At 34.0% G+C, this 27,528-nt stretch overlaps 1 protein-coding gene and 1 non-coding gene across 5 annotated transcripts in view; one reads left to right on the top strand and one right to left on the bottom strand.

Annotated features, from left to right (window-relative positions):
• ANKHD1 (ankyrin repeat and KH domain containing 1) overlaps positions 1–27,528 on the bottom strand; it is a 104,682-nt gene that overhangs the window by 56,060 nt on the left and 21,094 nt on the right. For 3 of the 4 annotated variants that reach the window (XM_005900189.3, XM_070374455.1, XM_070374456.1), the window contains exons 2-10: positions 23,258–23,411; positions 14,783–14,939; positions 13,950–14,097; positions 13,017–13,164; positions 11,076–11,309; positions 8,555–8,649; positions 4,708–4,945; positions 4,281–4,472; positions 2,464–2,573 (exon numbers count right to left, since the gene is read on the bottom strand). In XM_005900189.3, the coding sequence (XP_005900251.2) occupies positions 2,464–2,573; positions 4,281–4,472; positions 4,708–4,945; positions 8,555–8,649; positions 11,076–11,309; positions 13,017–13,164; positions 13,950–14,097; positions 14,783–14,939; positions 23,258–23,411 (1,476 nt within the window). The remainder of the gene's footprint in view (positions 1–2,463; positions 2,574–4,280; positions 4,473–4,707; positions 4,946–8,554; positions 8,650–11,075; positions 11,310–13,016; positions 13,165–13,949; positions 14,098–14,782; positions 14,940–23,257; positions 23,412–27,528) is intronic. The other variant, XM_070374457.1, reaches the window with a different exon arrangement.
• Positions 20,220–20,326, top strand: LOC138988746 (U6 spliceosomal RNA). The gene has a single exon (XR_011465001.1). It is a non-coding gene; the product is annotated as a U6 spliceosomal RNA (small nuclear RNA).

Below are 27,528 nucleotides of genomic sequence, written 5' to 3'. Positions count from 1 at the left end.
TAATTAACATCCTGATTCTAGTATAGAATATTTTAAAGAATGAGAGACAACAGCTTTTAAGCTCCTTTAAAAAACATATAATAACAAAGCCTTGAATTGTGGCAAAAGTTAAGCTCTAAAAATCTAAGAAAACATGAGGTTAGTCCAGATTGAGTTTCAAACACTGACTTGTGAGTTCTTATTTAAAACTGAAGGTAAAAATAGTTACCCACAAAATGAAGATTCTCAAAAAAAACTATTTACCTTAAAGAACTACCAAACCTAGACATCGAGAACACATCTATGGGATCCAGAAATGTTAAACAACTCAAGTCCATGCAATAGGAGTATAGAGTTTTTCCAATTCCAATCCACAGTCCTAAACAGACACTAGGAGATGACAGAAAAGAACGAAGGACAAGAAAGATGCTGCCTTTTTAGGTTCAGTTAGCAAGAATTATCAGTCATTTTTTCCTCAGGATTCAAGGACTGATCTGCCTGCACTTCTTGTTTTTCAGTAGGTCGTTCGTTGCCCACCTCTGGCTTATACTAAATCCTGAAATTATTTATAGGTTTTAAATATCAAACTTACTATACTTTTCCAAACTTTCCACATTTTCTATAAAGAACAAGAATTGCTTTTTACAATCAGGAAAATAACATTAAAATTGAAATATCTTTCCCCAGACAGCAAAAGCATGAAACAGGAATAATTTTTTTCAATGGAAAATTATATATGAAATAATTCAAAAGTAGAAAAAAGGAAAAAGTTATGCACATGAAATTATTAGATCTAATAATTTACAACAGTGAAATATAAAAAGTAAAAGTTCAATAATAAGTGAATGATGATGGCTCATCAACTTGATGGAATATTATGGACAAGTTACAAACATAGAGAATATGTAGGAATAAGGAAAAGATTATGATAGAACACACAGCTGGAAATTATAATTTAATTATAATTACATATAAATATGAATACAAAGATGGTTTACAAAGTAGAAAACAATTATGTTAGAATAACAGCATTAGCTCTGTACTTAAGATAAATATTTATCTAAGTCATTTTTTAATCTTATATTTTGAATGTAAACATATGACAAATGAAAATCTATCTGCTTGTTTAATGAAATTCTTCTAAGGAACTTTAATCACAAGCAACTGACCTAATTACAGAGGACTATAAGACATTTAAAAATATTTCATAACAAATTTTTAACTGTCAAAATCAGTAAGTTTTGCTATACTTTATACTGCATTTAACAGGTAATTTTTCTTTTTCCTATTTAATATTTTTAGAAGAACTCCTAGCAAATAAATTAAGGAAGTGACTTTGCTATGGAAAAATGGAAGAACAATGAATTTTATAAGAATTCAGAGGATAAGAATATTAAATTTGCTTCTAGTATCTAAGCTTTTATGCTCTATCCTATTTATTTCAAGTGATCAAATACTTCAATTCTTAATTTTTATAGACGACCCAAAGCAACTCTTAAGGAAGGCAGAAGATTAAGATCTATTTAACATACCTGTCATAATTTTCAAACACAAAAATTACACCTCTTAGAAATTCTAACTGGCAGAACCTCATTAATGAGAATGAATGCTAGTGTTATCATTACCATAGTTAGTAGTAGTAGAAATCATGATAAACAAATAGCATAATTACACTATATTCTTATTTTAGTTAATAACTATTTTCCACAATGTTCTGAGGGATTTTGGGAGGAACTGCTGTTACAAGAAATGGATTAAAAGACAATACTTAGAAAGTTTTCTCTATATAAGGGAAATTAGTAAAGTTGATTGTCTACAACATTTATTAACTATGTGTGCCTCACATAGATTTTTAAGAAATACATAAAGGAATTGTGGAAGAAACCTCAGAAAGCAGTTTAAAATACTCTCACAAAAGGCAAACATTTCAGCAAGAAGCATAAACCTTCTAGTGGATATTATTTTACAATTTCCCATTGTTGTAAGGATTATTATACTTATGAACCTGCCATCTAATTTGAAACTTTAAAAAGCCAAAATAGAAGATATTAAAATAATAGAAAAAGAATGAAATGCTCTATAATGTTGTTAGGAAGATGACAGTAGTTTTATTTTAAATGTCTAACTGATTAGAAAAACATAAGAAAATCACTCAGTGATTTGAACGGTTATTCTATTCTATAAACAAATCATTGCATTATAACTCATACAGGGCAGTTAAAAAGGTTCAGGAATGTTAAATGGGACTTGGGTGAGAGAAAGAAAGAAATAAATGGTTTTACCTAGAAAAAAACAGTATGCCCTTTTAAAAATTATTTTCAAATACATTTAATAAATGCAACAACTAAGAACAAGTAGCCAGATTTTCAAGTTATTTTATATAAAGCATGCAAACTATTGATCTGCTTTACTAGTGTTTTCTAAATGTTAAAAATAAAGGAATTAACATTCATACAAAAATATGTGAAATTAAAAATCTCTTACTAAATCGGCCCCTGCTTGAAGTAAAACATCTGCAACATCCGTGTGTCCATTTTCACAAGCGTAGGTTAAAGCTGTGTCTCCTGTTGCTGTTGTAGCATGAACATTAGCACCTGGCAAGCAAAAAAAATTACACATTTATTCTGTGAATTTTAAAATTATATTAGATAATTTGATTTTATAATTTGGTGAAACTCATAAACTCTAAATATGAAAACATCAGAATATATTTTAAGAATCCTAATTTTCCTTTAAAAATGCTTTGAAAAAATGCTTTTAGCCATAAAGAAACTATACCAAACAACTAAAAACTATAATAGTCTGTCTATATATCCCCAGTAAGATATACTCTAAGAAATAAAAGAGCTGCTAAAACAAAAAATACAAAAAATATCAGTTTTCAGAAATCATATTGGCAGTAGTTTTAGTTTCTTCTGAAAAATTTTATGAATACTTTTTATGATTACATAAAAAGTGATTCTCAAGCCACGAGACAGTTTCATAAATTACCCACTTCAAATTAGCAAAAGTTGCTAAATGTGAGAATTAATGGTGACATGATAGAAAAGACAATGTCAGGAGCTCTAAGTTCGAATATTGGCCCTGTCACTTATTAGCTTGATTTGCTTAGAGAAGCTATGTAACATGATTGTACATTAGTTTTTGTATCTATAAGATGTGTGTAATATTTCTTACTAGACCAGTGGCCAATGGTAATTAATAGAGAGAACACATGAGCTGAGCAGAATGTCTGATATCCAGTGATTTCTTAGTTAACATTATTTATTCCTTTTTTTAAAAGTCCCTTAACAATACCATGACTACTTAGAGGGATGTGGGAAGAATGAAGACTGGTGAAGAAAGACTCTTAAATAGGACACAGACAATTACAGAAAATAATGAGAGAACAGTAACTGAATAATATACATACATATACTATCTATAGCAAATAATAATTTTTGAGCCAAGGAAGAGGTCAGCTTGTATGGTTGGTTTGTGCAATGGTTCAAAATCTAAACAATCATTCAAACCATTAATGATCTGGATTAATAAATTATTTTAATAATAATTCAAAGGAAAAATTGATGCTGGTTATAATCAAATTAACAGTGAAAGCCCAAAAAGGATCAATAAAGTTTTGCTAATATTTCATTTCCCTTTATACATTAATTTCCTTATACATCAAGTTTTAAACAATTTACTAGACATGGATTTAAAAAAATTACTTTCAAAGGAAATATAAAGGCTTACATCTGCCTGGATCAATATATATATATCAATTTTTTGATATATTCTTAACTTGCTCTATATAAAACTATATGTAAAAACACTGATTTCTTACTACTGCTTCACAATATATAAAGCACAAATTATTTTATATAAAGACCAAATATTTCTGCCAAAAAACAATTTCCACTTTTTCATTCATTCTTTTTTTTTTTGAGAAGTAAGAAATGTCAAGAAATGACATTGTCAAATGTTATAGAGGTTATCAAATTATAACCTCTATGTCATCCCTATATTCTCTTACTGAAAGACTGTAGAAGGAGCTAATTTCTCCCCTTCAGAAACTACAAATCATTCAATGGAAAGAGAAGATCAACGGGAAGTCTTACCATCACTAAGCAAACATTAACTACTTTATAAAACTTTTTTTTTTTTTTAAAGACATTTTTGGAGATTTAAAAGCCTAAGATGAGAGTTAAATTGTGGAGCTGTTTTTCAACCTTTGTAGAAATGAAAAAAATAGAGTTAATTGTTAAAGTTATGAAAAGCAATATAAAATTCTTTCTCCAAAAGGCATTATTAAAGCCACATACCAGCAGCCAGTAAGTATTTAACCAACTCCAGGTGTCCCTCCTGAGAAGCCTCCATCAGAGGTGTGGAACAGCCGAGTTCTATGTCAGCCCCTGCCTTAATCAGGAAGTCTGCAACTTCAGAAAAACCTCCACAGCAAGCCAACGTCAGAGCAGTTTCTTGGGTTTCTTCTGTCTGAGCATTTATATTTGCTCCTGGGAAAAGCATAAAAATAGATAAAACTATAGTTACAAAAGACTTACAATTAAGTGTTCTGATTTCTGATAATTATCTCTTATTTTTTCTGTTTCTGGTGTTCCACCCAGGGTGTTGAAAACTTATTTTATCATCAATGCAAACAATATCTTAGTTGTAATAAACTTCAGTGATACTGACACAAAAATTCAAAGGAAATTGATTTTTTTAATTAAAGAAGTAGAACTATTTTACCTTGCGCTAAGAGTAGTGCCACCATCTCTTCATGTCCCTCCCGAGCAGCTTCCATCAAAGGAGTATATCCTTCATCATTAACTTCTTCAAGATTTGCTCCCCTTTCAATAAGCAGAGCTGCCAATTCAACATGTCCTCCACAGGCAGCCAGAGTTAACGGCGACTCGAATGAATCCGCAGGCATATTCACTTGAGCACCACTATCCAAAAGCAAACGTGCTACCTCTACATGTCCATCCTGCAGATTTTCAGAAGTAAAACAAGAAGAAAAGAATTTTTGTTTTGATATTTTTTAAGTGGGAGAAGAAAAGCAACAGATTGTGGAAAGACAGGAGGGAAGAAAAGGAGAGGCAGCTTAGATGCATATATTATCATACACATCTGAGAAGTTTTGAAATCTGTCTTATCAAAAGTCCATTAAAATTATTTTACCTTACTTTAGAGTAAGCCCAAAATTTTCCATAAGAATCAAACTTGGTACATACAGTTACAATTTCAAATAATTTTTAATTTCTACATTCTCTGAAGTTCAAAAAAGTATTAAATCCATAGTCATCAGTAACTCAAAATAAAATAATTACTATTTATACTACAGCCAGGGTCAAATATAGCTATAGCCTCAAACTTAAGTGTCATGTTTAAGTGTAGAAATTGTGTTACATCTATTTAAGAAACAAAGACTGAGAAAAAATAACAACAAATTCTGTGAAGTCATTATCATTTGGGATTATATCACCAAGGTAAATCCCTGTGGACTGATACTATCTTATATTTTTTCTTATCACTAGTTTGTTGTAATAAGGCAAAGAATTTTACAAAGATGCAAAAATTACTCACTTGTAAATAATTTTACCATGAGCCTATCTGCATAGATAGGCAATTAACAAAATATTCTCATGGAGGTACCCATTCTACCCCTTTATCATCATAAATACATTTCTTTAATTTCAAATTCTTTGCTTCAAAATTTTATGGGTCTTAACTCCTGTGGAAAATAAAGATAGAGCTGGTATGTTGTTCTTTATTTTAAAAAATGACCCAATATTGCTAATGAAAAGTAAACAGAGTAGAAAAATAAGGTTTTATAAGGTTGGGAAACTCTTTTACTGAAGAACTAATGAAAGAAACCTTAAATATTAGGTTTCAGTATCTATCTAGAGTTTTATTATACTTAAATAAATAAGTTAGTTATAATCACTTTAGCTTTAATATGAACAAATACTTCACATTAAAATAAAACACATTTTTACCAAATTCCTATATTGAGTTATTTGGTATCTGAAATATACACCTAATTTAAAAGAAAATAAGGGTTTATAAGTGTCCACAAATCAGGGAACTACTATTGCACCCAGCTTCTTTAGGTTCCCAAGAAACTGTTTTGTATGAATTTAATTTTTGAAGATTCTTTGTATATTGTGCTAACATATCTAGAGTACAGACCTTAACAGCGAAATTGTGCTAAGAACTTTTTAAATATTAATGTGCAGTATTATTTCTAACAAAGGAAAAAAGAATACGAAAATAAAATTAAAAAAGAATAATCCACTCTTTAAACAAAAATAATTTGACCATATTTAACTGTACAGTTCAGCAGCACTAAATGCATTCACATTGTTATGCAACTCTCATCATCATCCATCTCCCAAATTTTTCAATTTCCTAAAATGAAACTCTGTTCCCATTAACCACTAAGTCCCCATTCCTCCTCCCACCTCCCCCAGGCCCCTGGGCATCTAACAACGTACTAAGAACAATCAACTCTTTGGCTTCCTTGATGGATCAGTGGTAAAGAATCCACCTGCCAGTGCAGGAGACATGGGTTCGATCTATAGCCTGGGAAGATCCCACATGCCACAGAGCAACTAAGCCCGTGTGCCACAACTACTGAGCTTGTGCTCTAGAGCTGAGGGGCCACAAGTACTGAAGCCAGAGTGCCCTAGAGCCCATGTTCTGCAACAAGAGAAGCCACGACAATGAGAAGCCCACGCACTGCAACTAAAGAGTAGCTCCTGCTCGCCTCAACTAGAGAAAAAGCCCGTGCAGCACTGAAGACCCAGAGCAACCAAAAATAAATAAATAAAATAATAATAATCCACTCTTAAAGGCCTAATATCAATATTAATTTTTTTTTTTTAATTCTAAGAATTCAGTCTTAGCCATTGAGCAGTAGCTGGGATTGGCCTTACCCTCCTATCACAAACTATAAAAATTGGGATAAAACTACTAGAGGCACTGGACAGCAACCAAGCTAGGGTTAGAGTTATAATCACTGAAAGAAGGAAGCATATGAGATAAGTGCTACATTCACTCTAACTTTTTCTCTTTAGGCATCTTCCAAACCATGGCCCAAGGAAATAAAGCCTAAACAAAGAATGAACATCTTTAGGACCAAAGAGTTAAAGACCTAGGAGTAAAAGCGATGCTGAAATTAAGCCTCAATAGGATCAGGGTGATTCACTGGTAATTTAAGTACCTGATAGAACAGAATTTAACAGTCTTAAAAGAAGGACAAGATAATCCAGAGCCTTGAAAAGGGATCATCTACAGCATATGACTTACAATAAAAAACAGACAAATCAAGAAGCAAGAAAAGGTGACTGACCTCAAGACATAAAATAATAAAAATTGACCCAGAATTGAATCAGATATACAAGATAGAAGAAAAGAACTTCAAAACAACTACTACACTGCCTGTGTGCAGCAATGAATACTCAGCACAGCCAAAAATAAATAAATAAAATTTAAAAAGAATAGAAAAACAGAGAAAAATCAGTGAAACCAAAAATTAAAGGCTCATCATTACGTTCATATGCAATCTAAAGGAACCCTGAATAGCCAAAACCAACTTGAAAAAGAAAAACAAAGCTGGAGGACTCATACTTCCTGATGTCAAAACTTAAACAAAGCTACAATAATTACAACTTTGTGGTTCTGACTTAAAGACAAACATACAGGCCAATGAAAGAGAACAGAGAGATTAGAAATAAACCTTGCATGTACAGTCAAATAATTTTTGATAAGAGTGTCAAGATGATTCAAATGGGAAAAGTCAGTCTTTCTAATTTTGATGCTGGGAAAACCAGATAGTCACATGCCTAAGTGTGAAATTTAACACTTAACCTAATATCATATATAAATTTACTCAAAATGGATTAAAAACCTAAAAAAAAGAGCTAAAACTATAAGAAAACACAGGACTAATGCTTCATGAAACTGGATTTGGCAATGACTTCTTGGATATGGTATCAAAGGCACAAGAAACAACAACAAAAATAGATGAGATGGACTTCTGAAAAACAAACCAACAAAAGCACAACTTTTGTGCACAGAGGAGACTATGAACAGAGTAAAAGGGCAGTCCATGAAATGAGAGAAAATATTTATCATATATCTGATAAGGAATTAAGATCCAGACAATATAAAGAACTTCTAATATTCATCAACAGAAAACAAGCTAATTCAAAAATGGGCAAACGATTTGAATAGACATTTCTCTAGAAGATATACTGCCGTAGAAAACAGTATGGTAGTGGTAATCCTCTTAATTATATTTATGACATGTGTATTTTACCATGATGAGAAAGCTGGAAAGAAAATAAAAGTACATGAGTGTGCTGGAAATAACATAGCTAAGGCTGCCTTTCGTATGATTTCCTACATCAATAGATTTACTATGAAAAGCTAAACACTGCACACATCCCCTTCAGCCTCTAATAACGTACAAAATTTTCAGATTCCTCACCATCTCATAACAATTTTTCCAAAAAATAGTAATAATTCTCAAAGGCTTAAATACATAATGACTCTTTCGTCCCATATAATCTCAAGTGCAATTTAAAATTACCATGCAAGCCTCCATTAAGGCAGTGTGCATCTCATCTGTTTTGTGCTCTTGATCTGCACCAGCATCAAGCAGAAAGCGAACCATGTCCAAATGGCCTTAAAAAAAGAAGAAAACAAATTTTAAAACTATATTTCTCAAGAACTATCAATTTAATATATAAGTATTAAAATGGGAAATATTTTTCTTTCAGATGTCTATACAAAAATTTATAAGAGAACTTATTTTGCATTCAATAAATCAACAATTCTACAAAGCCAATCCAAAATAGTAAGCAGGCTCTCATCAAGGTCTTATCTAGGTTTTAAAGATCAAATTAGTCCAAAGCACATTAATGCAAGCTAGGTAAAGCAATAAAATGGTAATACTTATACTTTGATTTAATCTATATAAACTATAAATCAAAACATTGAAATAGAACAGAATGCCAAGTAAAGTACGTTTGGATCATATTTTTCAGAAATAAAGCTTTAAAACAATAACCATAAACTCACTGTGGCAATGAGCAGGCACAGAAAACTCCACTTAAAATAATTTCAACCTTCTTGATACATTTAGTATATAAAAAGCCTTAATAGTCAATAAGAAAAAGACAAACACTCCAGTAGAAAAATGGATGAAGGACATGAAATGGCAATTCAAAAAAAAGAAATGAAAATGAATATTAAACTGATGAAAAATATATTAAACCTTCCTACTAAACAAATGCAAATTAAAATGAGACACCATTTTTTACTATCAAAATGGCAAATATTAAAAAGAATGATAATACCCAGTGTTGGTGAGGGTGTAGGGTGGGGTAAAGGGCACTCTCAAACACTGCTGGTGGGAGTGTAAATTGGTTCAACCTTTCTAGAAGGCAATTTGGCAATATGTATCAAAAGCCTTAAAAATGTCCATACCCTTTGACCCAGCAATTCCACTTCCAGGAATTTATCCTAAGGAAATAATCAGAGATTAGGCAAAGATGTCTGCACAAGGATGTTATCACAGTGTTTTTAATAATAGTGAAAAACTGGGAACAATTCAAGTGTCCAACAATAGGCAGTTATGGTGCATCCATTTGATGTATTTGGCAGAGATTGCTAATTCCCTACCCAATATCCATTCTTTCATTTTCATCCTGATTTCATCTCAGTGGCAACATGCCTGACTAAAAGACTACATTTTCCTGTCTCCCTTGCTGCTATGTGTAGCCAATGGGATGTAGGAGGGACTTACAAGGCAGAACTTCCAGGAAGACTCCTTAAAGATAGCTGACGTTGGAAGGCATTCCTCATTTTGCCCTTACCCCTTGCATCCTTCCTAGAATATGGACTGCTGGAGCCCTAGCTACCATCTTTGAGCACAGATAATAGGTAACCTTGAGAACAGAAACCACACACTAGGATGGGTGGAGCAGAATGCTGATATCTTAATAAAAATGGAACTGCCTTTTCAGTTCTAGATAGCCTATTTTTGTAACTTAAAAAAATTTTTTTTAATCCACACCACTTGCAGGATCCTAGCTCTCCCACCAGGGACTGAACTTGGCACTCGGCAGTGAAAGCATGGAGTCCTAACCACTGGACTGTCAGAGAATTCCCAGAATTGTTTTATATAAATGAGAATGAGTTTCTCTTTTGTTCAAATCATTATTAATTTAGGTTTTGTAACAAAAGCAGCCAAATCTACTCCCAATTAAAATAGTGAAATACCATGAGAATATCAAAAGTTGTACTACAAAAATACTTATTGAGATGGGGAAGTATTCGTGATAAGCAGACTATAAAAGTGTTAGAGTATGACCATTTAGTTTTTAAAATGTATATATACATTTTGACCTGTGGACAATGTGGAAGGTTAGGGTACAGTCAAAAATCCACATCACAGTTGGCCCTCTGTATCCATGGTTCCATATCCGAGGATTCAACCAGCTTTGAACTGTTTAGTACTACAGTACATATTTATTGAAAAAAATCCATATGTAGTGAACCTGTGCAGTTCAAACCCAAGTTGTTAAGACTCAAGTGTGTATACATTTGTTTATAAATATACCTAAAAAACACGCTGGAAGTTACTATACTAAAATATTGTTTATATGCTTTTTAAATATTTAGATGGTAACATTATATGTCATTGTAAAATTTCTTTACACTATTCTGTTTTTTAGGATTTATATATCATGTGACTATTATTATTTGAGTGTGTATTATTTTTGAAATAAAGATTGGAAAAATCATATAAAACAAAAGTTATTAAAGAATGGAAACCCTCTAAGTCTGTGCTAAGAATTTCGGTTGACTTTATAGCTAGTTGAGTAAATTTTGAATTAAAATAATAAGAAAACATATACTATGAAACTATACTATAGGAAATACAGGCTAAAATGGACTTTCTATATAATGTCTCAGAAGCTAGATAATTTTATAGCACAGGGAAAGTATAAACAATAAAAAATTAACTCATACTCAGTATCCAAATATTGAAATATTCAAAGTTATTATGAAAAAACTCTATAAACATATATACATTTATAGAGTACCTTTGTAGCATGCAAGTGTAAGAGCACTTTCTTTGAATTCATTAGAATGAGTGTTGATGCCTGCCCCATGATCTAGAAGAACTCTTGCAACTTCCACATGACCTGCACTGGCTGCTTCCATTAAGGGGGTATGTCCATTTTCATTATGATCTTCTATATTTGCGCCTTCATTAAGTAGCACTTTCACAATATCAACAAATCCTCCAGCACAGGCATAAGTTAATGCAGTGTTGCCTAACGAAAAGAAATTAAAGATTATGATAAAACTGATACAATTCCTATTATACTACTGCTCTAGTTCTATTGCTTCAATTACCTTACATAAACCACTACAATTATTATCTCAAGTTTTTCATTGTATTGGTTAGAAGCATCATCTGAATTTTATCACTAATTAAAAGGTTTATTATAAATGAGCCAATTTACCTCTCTTCATATTTCCTTAGCTTGTAAAATAAGATTGTCATCTTGAAAAATTACTTCAATATATTTTAAAATAAAATATTCTAATGTATCAAAGTATTGCTTTTTCTTACAACACTACACAACTTAGAAACACTTAACATTTTCTATGTGTATTCATTTCTTAATTTTCTTTTACTTCTCCTTTATCTTTAAACATTTATTCATAATACAATTCATTGTTCTAGATACATTTTCTTTCTGAAATATATGTTTAGCCTACATTTATGAGACCCAAGGAGACAGAAATAAATCTCCCTCAGCTTAACTCCTTCAAAATAAAAATTTATTTAAAAGGTCATTATTCTTTGATCTGCCACTTATTTCTTTCTTGATTTGTTTTGAGGACTTTTATTATTAAAGGGAGTAGGGAAATGGTTTAACTACCCAATAGTATGAGACTGAAGAAGACTGTTTTAAAGGCTCAGCAAGAAAATTATCATTTCAAAGCCAAAGTTGTTCAGAATTCAACTGTTTTAACAGTCTCAGACATTAAGGATATTAATTTTACTACAACTATGGCAAAATGGTCAGCAAAGTGACCTACAATCCCTTCTAAGAAGTCATGGTCATTTAAAAATAAATTAGGTTGCATTTAACATTTATTTAAGTATGCTAACATATACTCAAATGTCACTTAATGGAACACTGATATGTTTTCATTATTGAAACTGTTTTTTAAACCATGTGCTTGCTTGCGATTTAGGAATCTCATTACTAAATGTATATTTTCTGCAACTCAAGACATATGCGGAGAAGGCAATGGCATCCCACTCCAGTACTCTTGCCTAGAAAATCCCATGGACGGAGGAGCCTGGTAGGCTGCAGTCCATGGGGTCGCGAAGAGTCGGACACGACTGAGTGACTTCACTTTCATGCATTGGAGAAGGAAATGGCAACCCACTCCAATGTTCTTGCCTGGAGAATCCTAGGGACAGTGGAGCCTGGTGGGCTGCCGTCTATGGGGTCGCACAGAGTCGGACACGACTGAAGCGACTTAGCAGCAGCAGCAAGACATATGACCGAGAGTAATAAAGAACCTTACTAGAGTAGCTTTCATGTTGCCAGGAAAATACCTTATTAGTAAATGCATTCTGTACACTTGACATAAAAAACTCTATAAGGTTTTGACTCTCAGGTTAATATATACAAGGTAGTTGCTATTTAAATGAGACAAAGAATTGTGAAAGATACAGTTCATTAATTTGCCTCTTTAAAACATTATATATCATTGTGGCAAAGAAATTGTCTCCAGCAGAAAAACTGTCAATCCTGATCAAACAGAATGTAAGAGTATTCCAAAGACTTCTGAAGATAACAAATTAATCTATATTTTACTCAGAAATTCTAAACAATGGCTACGATTTTTCTGTATATTTACAACCAACTATCCCTAGGAATCAAATTTTTTTCTCTCTCAGGTTATAGTTATTCACATCAATTTATTTTCCTCAAATGAACACATCACTTTCGACATACCTGTTGCAGACTGTGAGTTGACATCTGCATCATGAAGAAGCAACAATTTCACAATATCTAAATAACCTCCACTAGATGCTGCCATTAGGGGAGTTATATCTCCTTTATTCCCTCTGTCTTCAACATTAGCATGCATAGCAAGCAATACCTTTAAAACACATAGGCACATGGAGAGAAACTGTCAATTCTTACAATTAATAGTACTCTAGGTAATATACTGAATCTGGGAAGATACTCTTTTAGAATGGAGACAAGTAAAAATAAAAATAATCACCTTTGGGGAAAATATGCTAGTGTTCACTGCTCAAAAAAAAACACTGGTTAAATGTTATATTTTATAATACCATTACATATTATCTCTAAGTAAAGTAGAGATAATCATATAACCATAGAGGTAATCATATAACCATCCAATTATAAAATTTAACTGCTACTGTCAAAAAAATTGTATTATGCTTAGGATTATCTAGCAAGAGAACAGCAAACCTATTCACAAGACAGAAACTAATTGGTAAACACGTGGCTATTTCCCAATATTGCTCTAACAGAAAAAAAAACTAAAAAGAATTGGGATAATCCAGATGGAATGAAAGTAAATCAACATTTTTCATTATAGTTGTATATTATTTCTAATGGCAAGTTTAAAATTTACTATTATTAATATTATCTCTATGTGGTTTTTTTTCCTTTCCTTTTTTTCCCTATGTGTCTCTCATTCATTAGGACTATTTTTGAGTAAGTGGCAGAAAAAATGGACCATGACAAGTTGCATGCACAGAGAACAAAAATTAATTATGTATCAGTTTCTATTTAACCTACTGCCAAAAAAGGAAAGACCCTGGTCTCTAATGATGATTTTTTTATTAATGATAAAAATAAATAAAACATCAAAATCTTCCACAATTCTGATCACTAAAGATTACTTCTGCTTACTTGTGCTAATTCATAATACCCAGCTGAACAAGCCAAACACAGCAGGCTTTCTCCTTCTTCAGTATGTTCATTTACACTTCTGCCTTCATCTAGCAGTTTACGAACAGCATTCACATCCCCATCAGAACAAGCTTCTGCCAGACTGCGACTGAAAACAAACCAACACAGAAAAACTCAAGGTCCTATGATAATGAATTGTATTAAATATATACAGTTAGTTATACAAAGAAAAATGATGATATTGTAAGAAAAAAATTATTTGAATATTTATTTGCATACTAATTTTTCATGTATGTGGACCAAGCCAGAAAGCAATAAGTAAATGTGAAAACAGCTGTCACATTGTCATGTCATATTAAGTTTTAAATAAACTGTATAAAGCATTAGATGAACAAGTTTTTAAACTAATGTTATGATTCCCAAAGACGTATTTATCTTAAATTTTACTCGGTAATAGTGAGGTAATAGAAGATGAAAATCTGAATAAAATTTTTATTGCAGAATGACTAACAAAATCGGTGAGTCTCTAACTCTAATGTGCATACAAACAGCCCATGTTTCTCGTTAAAATGTAGATTCTGATTCAGTAGATCCAAGTGGGGTCTGAAATTCTACATTTCTAATAAGTTCTCAGGTTATGCTGATGCTGCTAGTTCCAAGTGCCATGTTTGAATAGCAAGGACCTAGATTACTGCATTAGCAACCCATTTCATTTATTATTACTCAGGTGGTCAGTTTAGAGTTTCAACTATAACCTTTGGAGTAAGTAACTTCATTAGAAATGAAAATCAGATACAGAATTGAATACTCAGCAGAAGTCATTAAACACATACGTGTCTACTTGTCCTGCACTGTGACTGTTTTCCGCCCTCATCCGCGTCAGTGCAGCGGCAGCTTCATCCAATGCACAACTTACTGAGGATGTCAGTCTTCGGAGTACCTCAGGATCTGCAAAGGCTTTACCATCAGCAGTTGACAATTTGCCAATTCCTTCAGTGTGCATCAATTAGATGGTGCAGGGAAAGAAGAAGCATTAATGTATAAATTGTAATTATATTTCTTAACACTACTATCTAGGGCAAAATGCATGTGTAAGGCTGACAATTTAAATTTTGCCACTAACATCAAAAGGCCATTCATAACTACCTATGTTTTAGTCTTTTCATCTTTACAATTCACATAACACTAATTTGTCCTCTACCTAACTCCAAATATAACTTAATGCTTACTGTAAAAAAATGGATGAGATTTCTATCAAAGTGTAATTACAGCATCAGATCTAAAGTATAAGATCCTATCTATTGATATTTTTAGTAGTAATGAAGGAAATATTCTTTAATATTACAACAAACAATCCAACAGTTTCTTCCTTTGATTGAACAGCCACCTAGAACCATTTTCTGGGTAAACATGGTAAATTAAAATAAATTATCATATTTTACATTTATTATGTGCTTTTAAATGTACCAGACATAAAGGAATAAAACGTAGCTCCTGTCCTTACAGAGCTCACAATCTGGTTGGTCTAGGCTGCCAATAAATCTTTTTCTCTAGATTCAGTGAGGAATCAGTAACAGAAAACTTTGTTGATAATATCACCACCTGTTACTGCTGAAAATGAGAGGAAAATAGCCAATAAAAATTTATAGAACAAAAAAAAAAGAAGGGAAAAATTGCACAATAAGAGAAAAAATAGACATTGTGATGCTCTCCAATTAAAACAGTATGATAGTATGACACCTGCACAGAAAAATAATTCTATCAAGGATATATAATAGAGCCCCCAAGATCCTGGATTATTTGTGAACTCAATATATGACACAGGTGGCACTTCAAATCAATGGAGATAAGAGAGCTTATTTCCTAAACACTGTTCAGAAGTTGGCTATTTGAAAATTAGGTAAGATCTCAAATTCATACCATTTACAAAAATAAAAACCTGGTAGACTTAAATGAAATCTGAAAAGTACTATTATACTATGTAGTATTCTTCTATTGCTGATGTTAAGGAGGATTTTCTAAGCATGAGACCAAATCACGAAAGCTATAAAGTAAAAAATTAGTAAATGGGATACTAAACATGTTTATTTTCAATAAAAATTTCTATATAATTAAAGGCACTATAAATAAAATTAAGGCAAAATAAAAACTGGAAAAATTAACACACAATTAATTTATATCATTTATAAAGAACTACCACACAACTTGTTGATAACATTGACTGAACACAAACTATGAAATTGACCAAAAGAACAAAGGTGTGAGACCCTTTCAAACAGTTGATAGGAAGGTATACTGACATAAACTTGACATTTCTATTGATAAAAGTTATCAAAATTTTGAATGCAAAAATATCCTCTGACCTAGCAGTATCACCTTCTAAAACTCTGTCCTATGAAGATACTTGCACAAGCAAGAAAAGTCATGGATATATATGGATATAAACTATAGCAGTATTTGTGATATAAAAAAATTGGAAATAACCTAAAAATATCAACATATAATGTTATAGAAGGATGAACACAATAAATTAAGTGAAAAAAAGTGAAGTCGCTCAGTCGTGTCTGACTATTTGTGAACCCATGGACTATAGCCTACCAGGCTCCTCTGTCCATGGGATTTTCCAGGCAAGAATACTGGAGTGGGTTGCCATTTCCCTCTCCAGGGGATCTTACTGACCCAGGGATCGAACCTGGGTCTCCCGCATTTTAGGCAGACACTTTACCATATGAGCCACCAGGGAAGTCCAAAAAAGAAAAGTTAAAAAAAGGAAAATTATGATTTGTTAATATGAACCTATTTAACTTAAAAAAAAAATCATGCATTTGTAAAACTACAAGTGAAAGTCTGAAAGTATATGTAAATCCTGACAAGTATACATAAACCTTTACAATCAAATTAATACATCTCATTCTGTTTTCAGTCAGTTCAGTTCAGTTGCTCAGTCGTGTCCGACTCTTTGCAACCCCATGGACTGCAGCACACCAGGCCTCCCTGCCCATCACCAACTGCCAGACTTTACTCAAACTCACGTCCACTGAGTCGGTGATGCCATCCAACCACCTCATCCTCTGCCGTCCCCTTCTCCTCCCGCCTTCAATCTTTCACAGCATCAGGGTCTTTTCAAATGAGTCAGCTCTTCACATCAGGTGGCCAAAGTGTTAAAGTTTCAGCTTCAACATCAGTCCTTCCAATGAATATTCAGGACTGATTTCCCTTAGGATGGACTGGTTAGATCTCCTTACAGTCCAAGGGACTCTCAAGAGTCTTCCCCAAAACAACAGTTCAAAAGCATCAATTTCGGTACTCAGCTTTCTTTAGAGTCCAAAGCTCACATCCATACACGACTACTGGAAAAACCATAGCCTTGACTAAACGGACCTTTGTTGGCAAAGTAATGTCTCTGCTTTTCAATATGCTGTCTAGGTTGGTCATAACTTTCCTTCCAAGGAGTAAGCATCTTTTAATTTCATGGCTGTAGTCACTATCTGCAGTGATTTTGGAGCCCCCAAAAATAAAGTCAATGGAAACACTGTTTCCATTGTTTCCCCATCTATTTGCCATGAACTGATGGGACTGGATGCCATGATCTTTGTTTTCTGAATATTGAGCTTAAGCCAAAATTTTCACTCTCCTCTTTCATCAAAGATTCTCTTTAGTTCTTCACTTTCTGCCATCAGGATGGTGTCATCAGCATATCTGAGGTTACTGACATTTCTCGCAAAAATCTTGATTCCAGCTGTGCTTCTTCCAGCCCAGCGTTTCTCATGATGTACTCTGCATATAAGTTAAATAAGCCAGGTGACAATATACAGCCTTAACATACTCCTTTTCCTATTTGGAACCAGTCTGTTGTTCCATGTCCAGTTCTAACTGTTGTTTCCTGACCTGCATACAGGTTTCTCAAGAGGCAGGTCAGGTGGTCTGGTATTCCCATCTCTTTCAGAATTTTCCACAGTTTATTGTGATCCACACAAAGGCTTTGGCATAGTCAATAAAGCAGAAATAGATGTTTTTCTGGAACTCTCTTGCTTTTTCCATGATCCAGCAGATGTTGGCAATTTGATCTCTGGCTCCTCTGCCTTTTCTAAAACCAGCTTGAACATCTGGAAGTTCACCGTTTATGTACTGTTGAAGCCTGGCTTGGAGAATTTTGAGCATTACATTACTAGCCTGTGAGATGAGGGCAATTGTGTGGTAGTTTGAGTATTCTTTGGCATGGCCTGTCTTTGGGATTGGAATGAAAACTGACCTTTTCCAGTCCTGTGGCCATTGCTGAGTTTTCCAAATTTGCTGGCATATTGAGTGCAGCACTTTCACAGCATCATCTTTTAGGATTTGAAATAGTTCAACTGGAACCATCACCTCCACTAGCTTTGTAGTGATGCTTTCTAAGGCCCACTTGACTTCGCATTCCAGGATGTCTGGCTCTAGATGAGTGATCACACCATGGTGATTATCTGGGTCGTGAACATCTTTTTTGTACAGTTTTTCTGTGTATTCCTGCCACCTCTTCTTAATATCTTCTGCTTCTGTTAGTTCCATACCATTTCTGCCCTTTATTGAGCCTATCTTTGCATAAAATATTCCCTTAGTATCTCTAATTTTCTTGAAGAGATCTCTAGTCTTTCCCATTCTATTGTTTTCCTCTATTTCTTTGCATTGATCACTGAGGAAGGCTTTCCTATCTCTCCTTGCTATTCTTTGGAACTCTGCATTCAAATGGGTATATCTTTCCTTTTCTCCTTTGCGTTTCACTTCTCTTCTTTTCACGGCTATTGGTAAGGCCTCCTAAGACAGACATTTTGCTTTTCTGCATTTCTTTTTCTTGGGGATGGTCTTGATCCCTGTCTCCTGTACAATGTCATGAACCTCCATCCATAGTTCATCAGGCACTCTGTCTATCAGATCTAGTTCCTTAAATCTATTTCTCACTTCCACTGTATAATCATTAGGGATTTGATTTAGGTCATACCTGAATGGTCTAGTGGTTTTCCCTACTTTCTTCAATTTAAGTCTGAATTGGGCAATAAGGAGTTCATGATCTGAGCCACAGTCAGCTCCCGGTCTTGTTTTTGCTGACTGTATAGAGCTCCTCCATCTTTGGCTACAAAGAACATAATCAATTTGATTTCAGTATTGACCATCTAGTGATGTCCATGTGTAGAGTCTTCTCTTGTGTTGTTGGAAGAGGGTGTTTGCTATGACCAGTGCATTCTCTTGGCAAAACTCTATTAGCCTCTGTCCTACTTCATTCTGTACTCCAAAGCCAAATATGCCTGTTACTCCAGGTGTTTCTTGACTTCCTACTTTTGCATTCCAGTCCCCTATAATGAAAAGGACATCTTTTCTTTTCTTTGGGTGTTAGTTCTAGAACATCTTGTAGGTCTTCATAGAACCATTCAACTTCAGCTTCTTCAGTGTTACTGGTTGGGGCATAGACTTGGATTACCGTGATACTGAATGGTTTGCCTTGGAAACAAACAGAGATCATTGTGTCGTTTTTGAGATTGCACCCAAGTACTACATTTTGAGACTGCATCCAAGTACTACATTTTGGACCCTTTTTTGGACTATGATGGATACTCCATTTCTTCTAAGGGATTCTTGACCACAGTAGTAGATATAATGGTCATCTGAGTTAAATTCACCCATTCCAGTCCATTTTAGTTCGCTGATTCCTAAAATGTCGACGTTCACACTTGCCATCTCCTGTTTGACCATTTCCAATTTGCCTTGATTCATGGACCTAACATTCCAGGTTCCTATGCAATATTGCTCTTTACAGCATCAGACCTTGCTTCCATCACCAGTCACATCGACAACTGGGTGTTGTTTTTGCTCTGGCTCCGTCTCTTCATTCTTTCTGGAGTTATTTCTACGCTGATCTCCAGCAGCATATTGGGCACCTACCGACCTAGGGAGTTCATCTTTCAGTGTTCTATCTTTTTGCCTTTTCATACTGTTCATGAGGTCCTCAAGGTAAGACTACTGAAGTGGTTTGCCATTCCCTTCTCCAGTGGACCACATTTTGTCAGAACTCTCCACCATGACCCATCTGTCTTGGGTGACCCTATACAGCATGGCTCATAGTTTCATTGAGTTATACAAGGCTCTGGTCCATGTGATTTTGTATTATATATTATATTTATAATTTAGAAAAGAATTTTTAAAAATTCTTCTTGAAATGGCCTTAATTCTCAAACAACCTTAAAAAATATTTTCAACTTTTTTTTTTCAGTTAAAATAGTGTCAAGGATTCTGTCTTTAGTGCTCATTTCAGCAGCACATACACTAAAATTGGAACAATACAGAAAAAATTAGCATGGCCCTTGTGCAAGGATGACACGCAAATTTATGAAGCATTTCATAATTTTAGACCTATATGTAAGACTAGAAACTATAAAACTCTTAGAGGAAAACATAGGCAGAACATTTGATGATATAAATAAAGGAAGAGTCTCTATGACCCACCTCCTAGAGTAATGGAAATAAAAACAAAAGTCACAAGTGGGATCTAATTAAACTTAAAAGCTTCTGCACAGCAAAGGAAACTATAAACAAGGTGAAAAGACATCCTTTAGAATGAGAGAAAATAATAGCAAATGAAACAACTGATAAAGGATTGATTTCCAAAATATACGAACAGCTCACACAACTCAATACCAGAAAAACAAACAACCCAATCAAAAAGTAGGAAAAAGACCTAAACAGACATTTCTCCAAAGAAGATACACAGGTAGATGGCTAACAAACACATGAAAAGATGCTCAACATTGCTCATTATTAGAGAAATACAAATCAAAATTACAGTGAGATATCACCTCACACTGGTCAGAATGGCCATCATCAACAAGTCTACATACAATTAATGCTGGAGAGTGTGGAGAAAAGGGAACCCTCTTGCAATGTTGGTGGGAATATAAATTGATTCAGCCACTGTGGAAGACGGTATGGAGATTCCTTAAAAACTAGGATTAAAACCACCATATGACTGAGCAATCTCACTCCTAGGCATGCCCTGAGGAAACCAAAATTGAAAAAGAAACATGTGTCCCAGTGTTCACTGAAGCACTATTTACAATAGTGAGAACATGGAAGCAACCTAGATGTCCACTGACAGATAAATGGATAAAGAAGTTGTGGTACATATACACAATGGAATATTACTTGGCCATGAAAAGGAACACATCTGAGTCTGTTCTAATGAGGTGGATGAACCTAGAGCCTATTATACAGAGTGAAGTAAGCCAGGAAGAGAAAAATAAATATCTTATATTAACACATATATATGGAATCTAGAAAGATGGTACAGATGAATTCATTTGGAGGGCAGCAATGGAGAAACAGACATAGAGAACAGACTTATTGACATAGGATGGGGGGAGGAAGTAGAGGGTGGGATGCATGGAGAGAGTAACATGGAAACTTACATTACCATAATTAAAATACATAGCCAATGGTAATTTGCTGTATGTCTCAGGGAACTCAAACAGGGGCTCTATATCAACCTAGAGGAGTGGGATGGGGAGGGAAATGAGAGGGAGGTTCAAGAGGGAGGGGACACGTGTATACCTATGACTGATTCATGTTGATGTTTACAAAATCTGTGAAGCAATTATCTTTCATTAAAAAATTAAAAATTTTTTAAAATATATTTATAAGGAAAAAAAACCTATCTTTAGAAGTCTAGTAATATTTAACACATTCTCATAATTGAAAACAAACATAAGTCTAAAAATTCCTCTTAAATGTTATAGGCTCATGCAATGTACAAAAAAACAAATGAAAATACTAATGCACAAAAAGAAAGTATTCATTAAGCAACTGCCTTGGACAGGGCTTCGAAAGTACATTTTAAAAAACATTTGATAGGGACTTCCCTGATGATCCAGCAGTTAAGAATCTGCCTTACAATGCAGGGGATGAGAGTTTGATCCCTGGTGGGGGGACTAAGATCCCACATGTAGGGTACCACAACTATTGAGCCCAGGTACTCTAAAGCCCTTGTTTCACAACAAGACAGAAGCCCGCATGCAGCAATGAAGAGCCTAGGAGACCCAACAAGACACCGGAGCCAACAGAAAAGGAAAAAACACCTGTAAATTCTTCTAGATTAAATTCTTATGTATGTGTAATGTACACATGTATTTACATTAAATAAATAAATATAGGGATGAGATTGGATGGCATCATCGACTCAATGGACACGAGTCTGAGCAAACTCCAGGAGATAGTGAAGGACATGGAAGCCTAGCATGCTGCAGTCCATGGGGTCACAAAGAGTCAGACACAACTAAGCAACTGAACAACAACAACAATAAAAGAAGGGAATATCATACAAAGTAAACATATCTCAAAAGCAATATACAAAGATTAGAAAAAGATAACTTCCCTCTTAAAACAATTTTAGGAAATGAAAGGCTTTCATTACAGTGTGATGGAAATTTTGTTAGGCAAATTGTGAGAAGGTTTTAGAATATAAAATAGTTATTTATTATAGAAGTATATATTACTTTGAGAAAGCATGCTTATCACAGAATTTTTTTTTCTGTTGCTTCAAAACAAGAAATTGACAGAGTTTGGTAAATTCTGGTCCAATTTTGTGTTCAATTTTTACTTAAATGTCTTCGAAGTTAAAAAAAGCAATCTACAATTAAGTTACAGACTAAAGTCAGTAATCATGTGCACAGTTCCCTAAATCAGCTAAAAGACTCATAATTTGATGGATTTAATTTACCTCACGCATTTTAATTTTACAATGTAACTGGTAATAAGTTTTCCTTAATAACTAGCTACTTATCTAATACTTTAAAAATGCTAGTGTTATTGTACAGCAGGGAACTATATTCAATGTCATGCAGTAAACCATAATAGAAAAGAATACATATATATATATGACTGAATCACTTTGCTGTATACCTGAAACTAACACAACACTGTAAATCAACTATACTTCAATTTTAAAAAAAGTTAGTGCTGAGCCTAGAAATCACTCATTGAGAACTTTCAAGCAAGAATTTTTTAAACATAAAATGTGAACATTTTCTTTAGGAAATTTTTAAAAAACCATAAGTTTTACAGACTTCAAACTTTATATAGTATATAATTTGGTGATAATCTTGTATAACTTTGAATAGAGATGGAGTCTTTTTTTTTTTTTTTGCTGCTCACAGGATCTTAGTTCCTCCACCAGGAATGGAATCTGGGCCCTTGGCGGTGGAAGTGTGGAGTCCCAACCATGACCACCAGGGAGTTCTCTGGAGTCTTTTAAAGAAATGAGAAACAGAAAAGAAAAAATAAAGTACCTGCTGCTTCCAGCAAGGCTTCTAGTCGTGCCTGTGTCTCTGGATCCACAGTGCGTAAGTCTGCTCCTTCTGCAGTGCTTGATAAGAATATCTCTGATGTTGTTTTAAGCACTGGGTTATCCAAATCTTCTTGGTCCAAAATAAATGATTCAACCTGTTTATGAATTAAAGATGCAATATTCATAAAGCTGATCTTAATATAGTTAGAATACTACAATTGAAGGTCATAGGACTTCTGATTTGGAATTTAAACATAACCAAATAAATTACTGCAAAAACAGGAGATTATGGGGAAGGACTTTTAGGGAGCCTCTTCAGACACACCAGATTCAAGTTTCCTGGAGAGCAATGAATCTTCTGTGCCCACCACAGAGCCTGAAAAGCAGCATTTTTTAAATGAAACAAGTACATCAACACAGCCCCTAGGAAGACATATACAGGACTAGATAGTAAAAAGATTAGATAGCATAAACAGGTCATTGAGGTATAGTTTCTCCTCTTTTCCAATCAATATAGTCAATTCTGACTCTTACACTAAAGAAAAGAATATTTAATCTACTGTCAAATATCTTAAGTGCTCTAGACAGGAAAACTTTATTAGGTTAGGAATCATAGCCATTTGTTCACTGCTCTATCCTCTGAGCCTATGAATATCTTGTTATTCAATACAACTTTGTTGAATGAATAGCATAAGTAAAATTAACTTATAAAAATAAACATGCAACCCTATAATTTTAAATTAATTCTAAATTTTCTTACCAAATAAAATATGTACAACCTTTTGGGGAAGCAATTTGGAAAAATGAATCAAAATGCTTTAAAAAGTACTTCTCTGATCCAGTAATTTCATTTAAAGAAATCTCTAAGAATCTACCTGGGCTTCCCTGGTGGCTCAGTGGTAAAGAATCTGCCTGCCAGTGCTGGAAATACGGGTTTAATCCCTCGTCTAGTAAGATCCCACATGCCGCAGAGCAACTAAGCCCTTTCGCCACAACTACCTAGAGCCGGTGCTCTAGAGCACGCAAGCCACGACAACAGAAGCTGCGCGCTCTAGAGCCCATGCTCCACAAAAAAAGAAGCCACCACAATGAGAAGTCCGAGCCCGCGCCAAATAGCGAGTAGCCCCTGCTCAACCACAACTGGAGAAAAGCGTGTACAGCATCAAAGACCCGGCACAGTCAAAAAAAGAAAAGAATCCGCCCACAATGCGGGAGACCTGAGTTCAGCCCCTGGGTCGGGAAGATACTCCGAAGAAGCAAACAGCAACCCCCTCCAGTATTCTTGCCTGGGAAATCCCATGGACAGAGGAGCCTGGGGGTCTGCAGTCCATGGGATCACAAAGAGTCGGACACGACTGAGTGAATAACACTTCCATTTCCATCTTTAAAAAATTATCTGAATGCTAGGAAAAAATGCGCAGGGATGTTCATTGCAGCATTAACTAAAATTCCAAAAATGAAGTGAAAAAAACAACAGGGGATTTGTTAAGTACATTTTGTATATTCATAGGATGGACCACTATGCAGTCATTAAGAATAATATTTTTTGAAGCATGTTTAATGGCTCAAGTCATAAAATTAAGTGAAAACCACAAGATTTAAGAGTACAATCTTTATTTTGCAAAAAGTATGTATGTATATGTATGCAAAGAAGATCATATGAGTACTCATGTATATATAATCATGAATACATATTTATATACCTATATATGTCTATAATATATAAATATGTCTAACCAGGCAGGTTAACATACTTGTAGACAGAAAAACAGGAACAGAAAGGTTAAGTACTTCTCCAAGGCTGCATAGCTAATAAATGGCAAAGTCACATTTCAAACACAGGCCATGTGACTCTTAGACATTAAGCAATAGATAGTAACACATTCATAAACAAAGTACCACAGTATTTGGATTACATTATTTGGAATATTTGACTAGTTGGTGATCAATTTTCACAATGGATACCAAATAAAGATATCCTAATAAAGACAGTAAAATGATGTTGATATATTTTTTATCCAATGATGTGCTTTAAATAAAGTAAATCTTTAACATCATATCCAATAACACTGAGCCATGTACTGTGTTTTAATACAACTTCTTTAATATGTAATTATAGACAAAGATGTCATTCTAGATCAAAGCCAACAGATAAATGTATACTATCAGTTTTCCAGTGATTTGAAAGGCAACTGCTCATACAAGAAAGAGCTTGTTGCAAGCACAAGAAATTATTACATATTTTTAGATACATACATCTGCAGTTGTAAGGACAGTTAAAACCACCATTACAAATTCTGAAATTTATTAAAAATTAAAAAAATTAATTTATTTTTTAAAATTTATTAAAATTCTGAATTTATTAAAAACAGTATTTAGATGCTAATATGTCTATTTTATAAAAGCACTGGTCTCATACACCATTACACATATTACAAAGATAAATACAGATTACATCTATCATGTAACATTTTAAAAATCCAAAATAAGGATATCCAATTTTCTCCCATTCATTCTCCAATATTTACTCAAGTCCTGTTTTATACAAACTACTATGAGAATACAAAAATGTGGTAGAAGAAATGTCAAAGACACCAACAACTGTCACAAAAGGCCTCCAAGAGAAATAAATGGTAAAACTATATGCATTAAAGAGAGAGAAATCACTTCCTGCCCCAGTACTCTAAGCAGACTTTGCACAAGTAGAATCTGAACTAGGCTTTGAAGGTTGCATAGAATTGCACAGGTGGTCAGACATGTAGGTGGGGAGTAAGGGAATGAAATTAAAAAATGGACTTGAAGATGCATTTAGAAAGTGACGAATGATCCACCCTCAAAAATATAAGGTCCTTTGTACACTGTTAGTAGAAGCATAAAAGATGAAGTGCCTGTGGGACAGTGTTTGGCAGTTCTTCAAAAATTAAACACAGAATACGACCTAGCAATTCCACTTCTATGTATACACCTAAGAAGATTGAAATGTACATGTTCATACAAAACTTTGTACACAGACATTCATAGTTGCATTAAGCATAGTAAACAAAAAGTGGAAACAACCCATATGTTAACCAGTAAACTGATAAACAGAATAATAATATCCATACGATCGAATTTTATTCAGCCAAGTTCATGTGCTTAGCATGAACAAAGTCAGATGCAAAAAGTCACATACTGTACAAATTCGTTTATATGAAATGTCCAGCACAGGCAAATCCAAAGAGACAGAAAGATTAGTGGTTTACTGAAGAGCCGGCAAAAGAGGAATGGGAATGACTGCTAACAGTATGTATTATGAAATTATTACCACAATAAGTTAACATCTATCACCTCACATAATTACAATTTTTTTTCCCTAGTTAGAATCCACTTAAATTTTTAAACATAGTTTTAGGCATTTTATATTTAGCTTCTGACCCAAAAGATCAAATTTTAAATATCTGTAACACTTGTGGGGAAAATCTTAAGTTCCCAGAATGAGTTATACATAACTAGACACAAAAATGACTTGAATACATTTGTGCCGATTTGTGCCAAAAGGTACTCAATTCTCATACTTTTCTGCCCTACTCTCTGTAAAATCTTAATTGTCTCAGGATTTCCCTGGTGGTCCAGGGGTTAGGAATCCACCTGCCAACACAGAGGACATGGGTTCAATCCCTGGTCGGGGAACTAGGATACCACAGGCTGAGGGGCAACTAAGCCCATGCACCTCAACTACTGAGCCCAAGTGCTCCAACTACTGAAGCCCTCACACCCTGGAGCCTGGGCTCCACAACAAAAGAAGCCACCACAATAAGAAGCCCATGCACCACAACTAGAGAGTAGCCCCTACTCGCCACAACTAGATAAAGACCAGGTGAAGCAACAAAGAGCCTGTGTGTTGCATCAAAGACCCAGCGCAGCCAATTTTTTTTTTTAACTTAAATAAAAAAACAAAAGCCTGTCTCAACATGCGATCAATAAAAGGATAAAATATCCAGTTATGCCCATTACTTTGGGACTATTTGGAGGACTGCTTTTGGCAGTTCATAAATATCTTACCTGACAAACCTGCTGAAGCACATACTGTTGCAATGCAAATTGCAACAGCATTACCTCAAAATGTATCTGGCCAGTCAAGATGGAAACCATTTTCAGAAACATGGAAATGTTAATTAAGACCAATACCATACATTTAATATAAAGGCTCAATGATATAACACAAAAAATGTCTAAATAATAGATAAGTTCAAAGTAATGTTATATCTAATGAAATTAGCCTTCATTATGCAA

The sequence above is a fragment of the Bos mutus genome, chromosome 7, assembly GCF_027580195.1.
Source record: "Bos mutus isolate GX-2022 chromosome 7, NWIPB_WYAK_1.1, whole genome shotgun sequence".
NCBI classification, from domain to species: Eukaryota; Metazoa; Chordata; class Mammalia; order Artiodactyla; family Bovidae; genus Bos; species Bos mutus.
The sequence above is the reverse complement of the archived record's forward strand: the minus strand, read 5'-3'. Positions and strand labels throughout refer to the sequence as shown.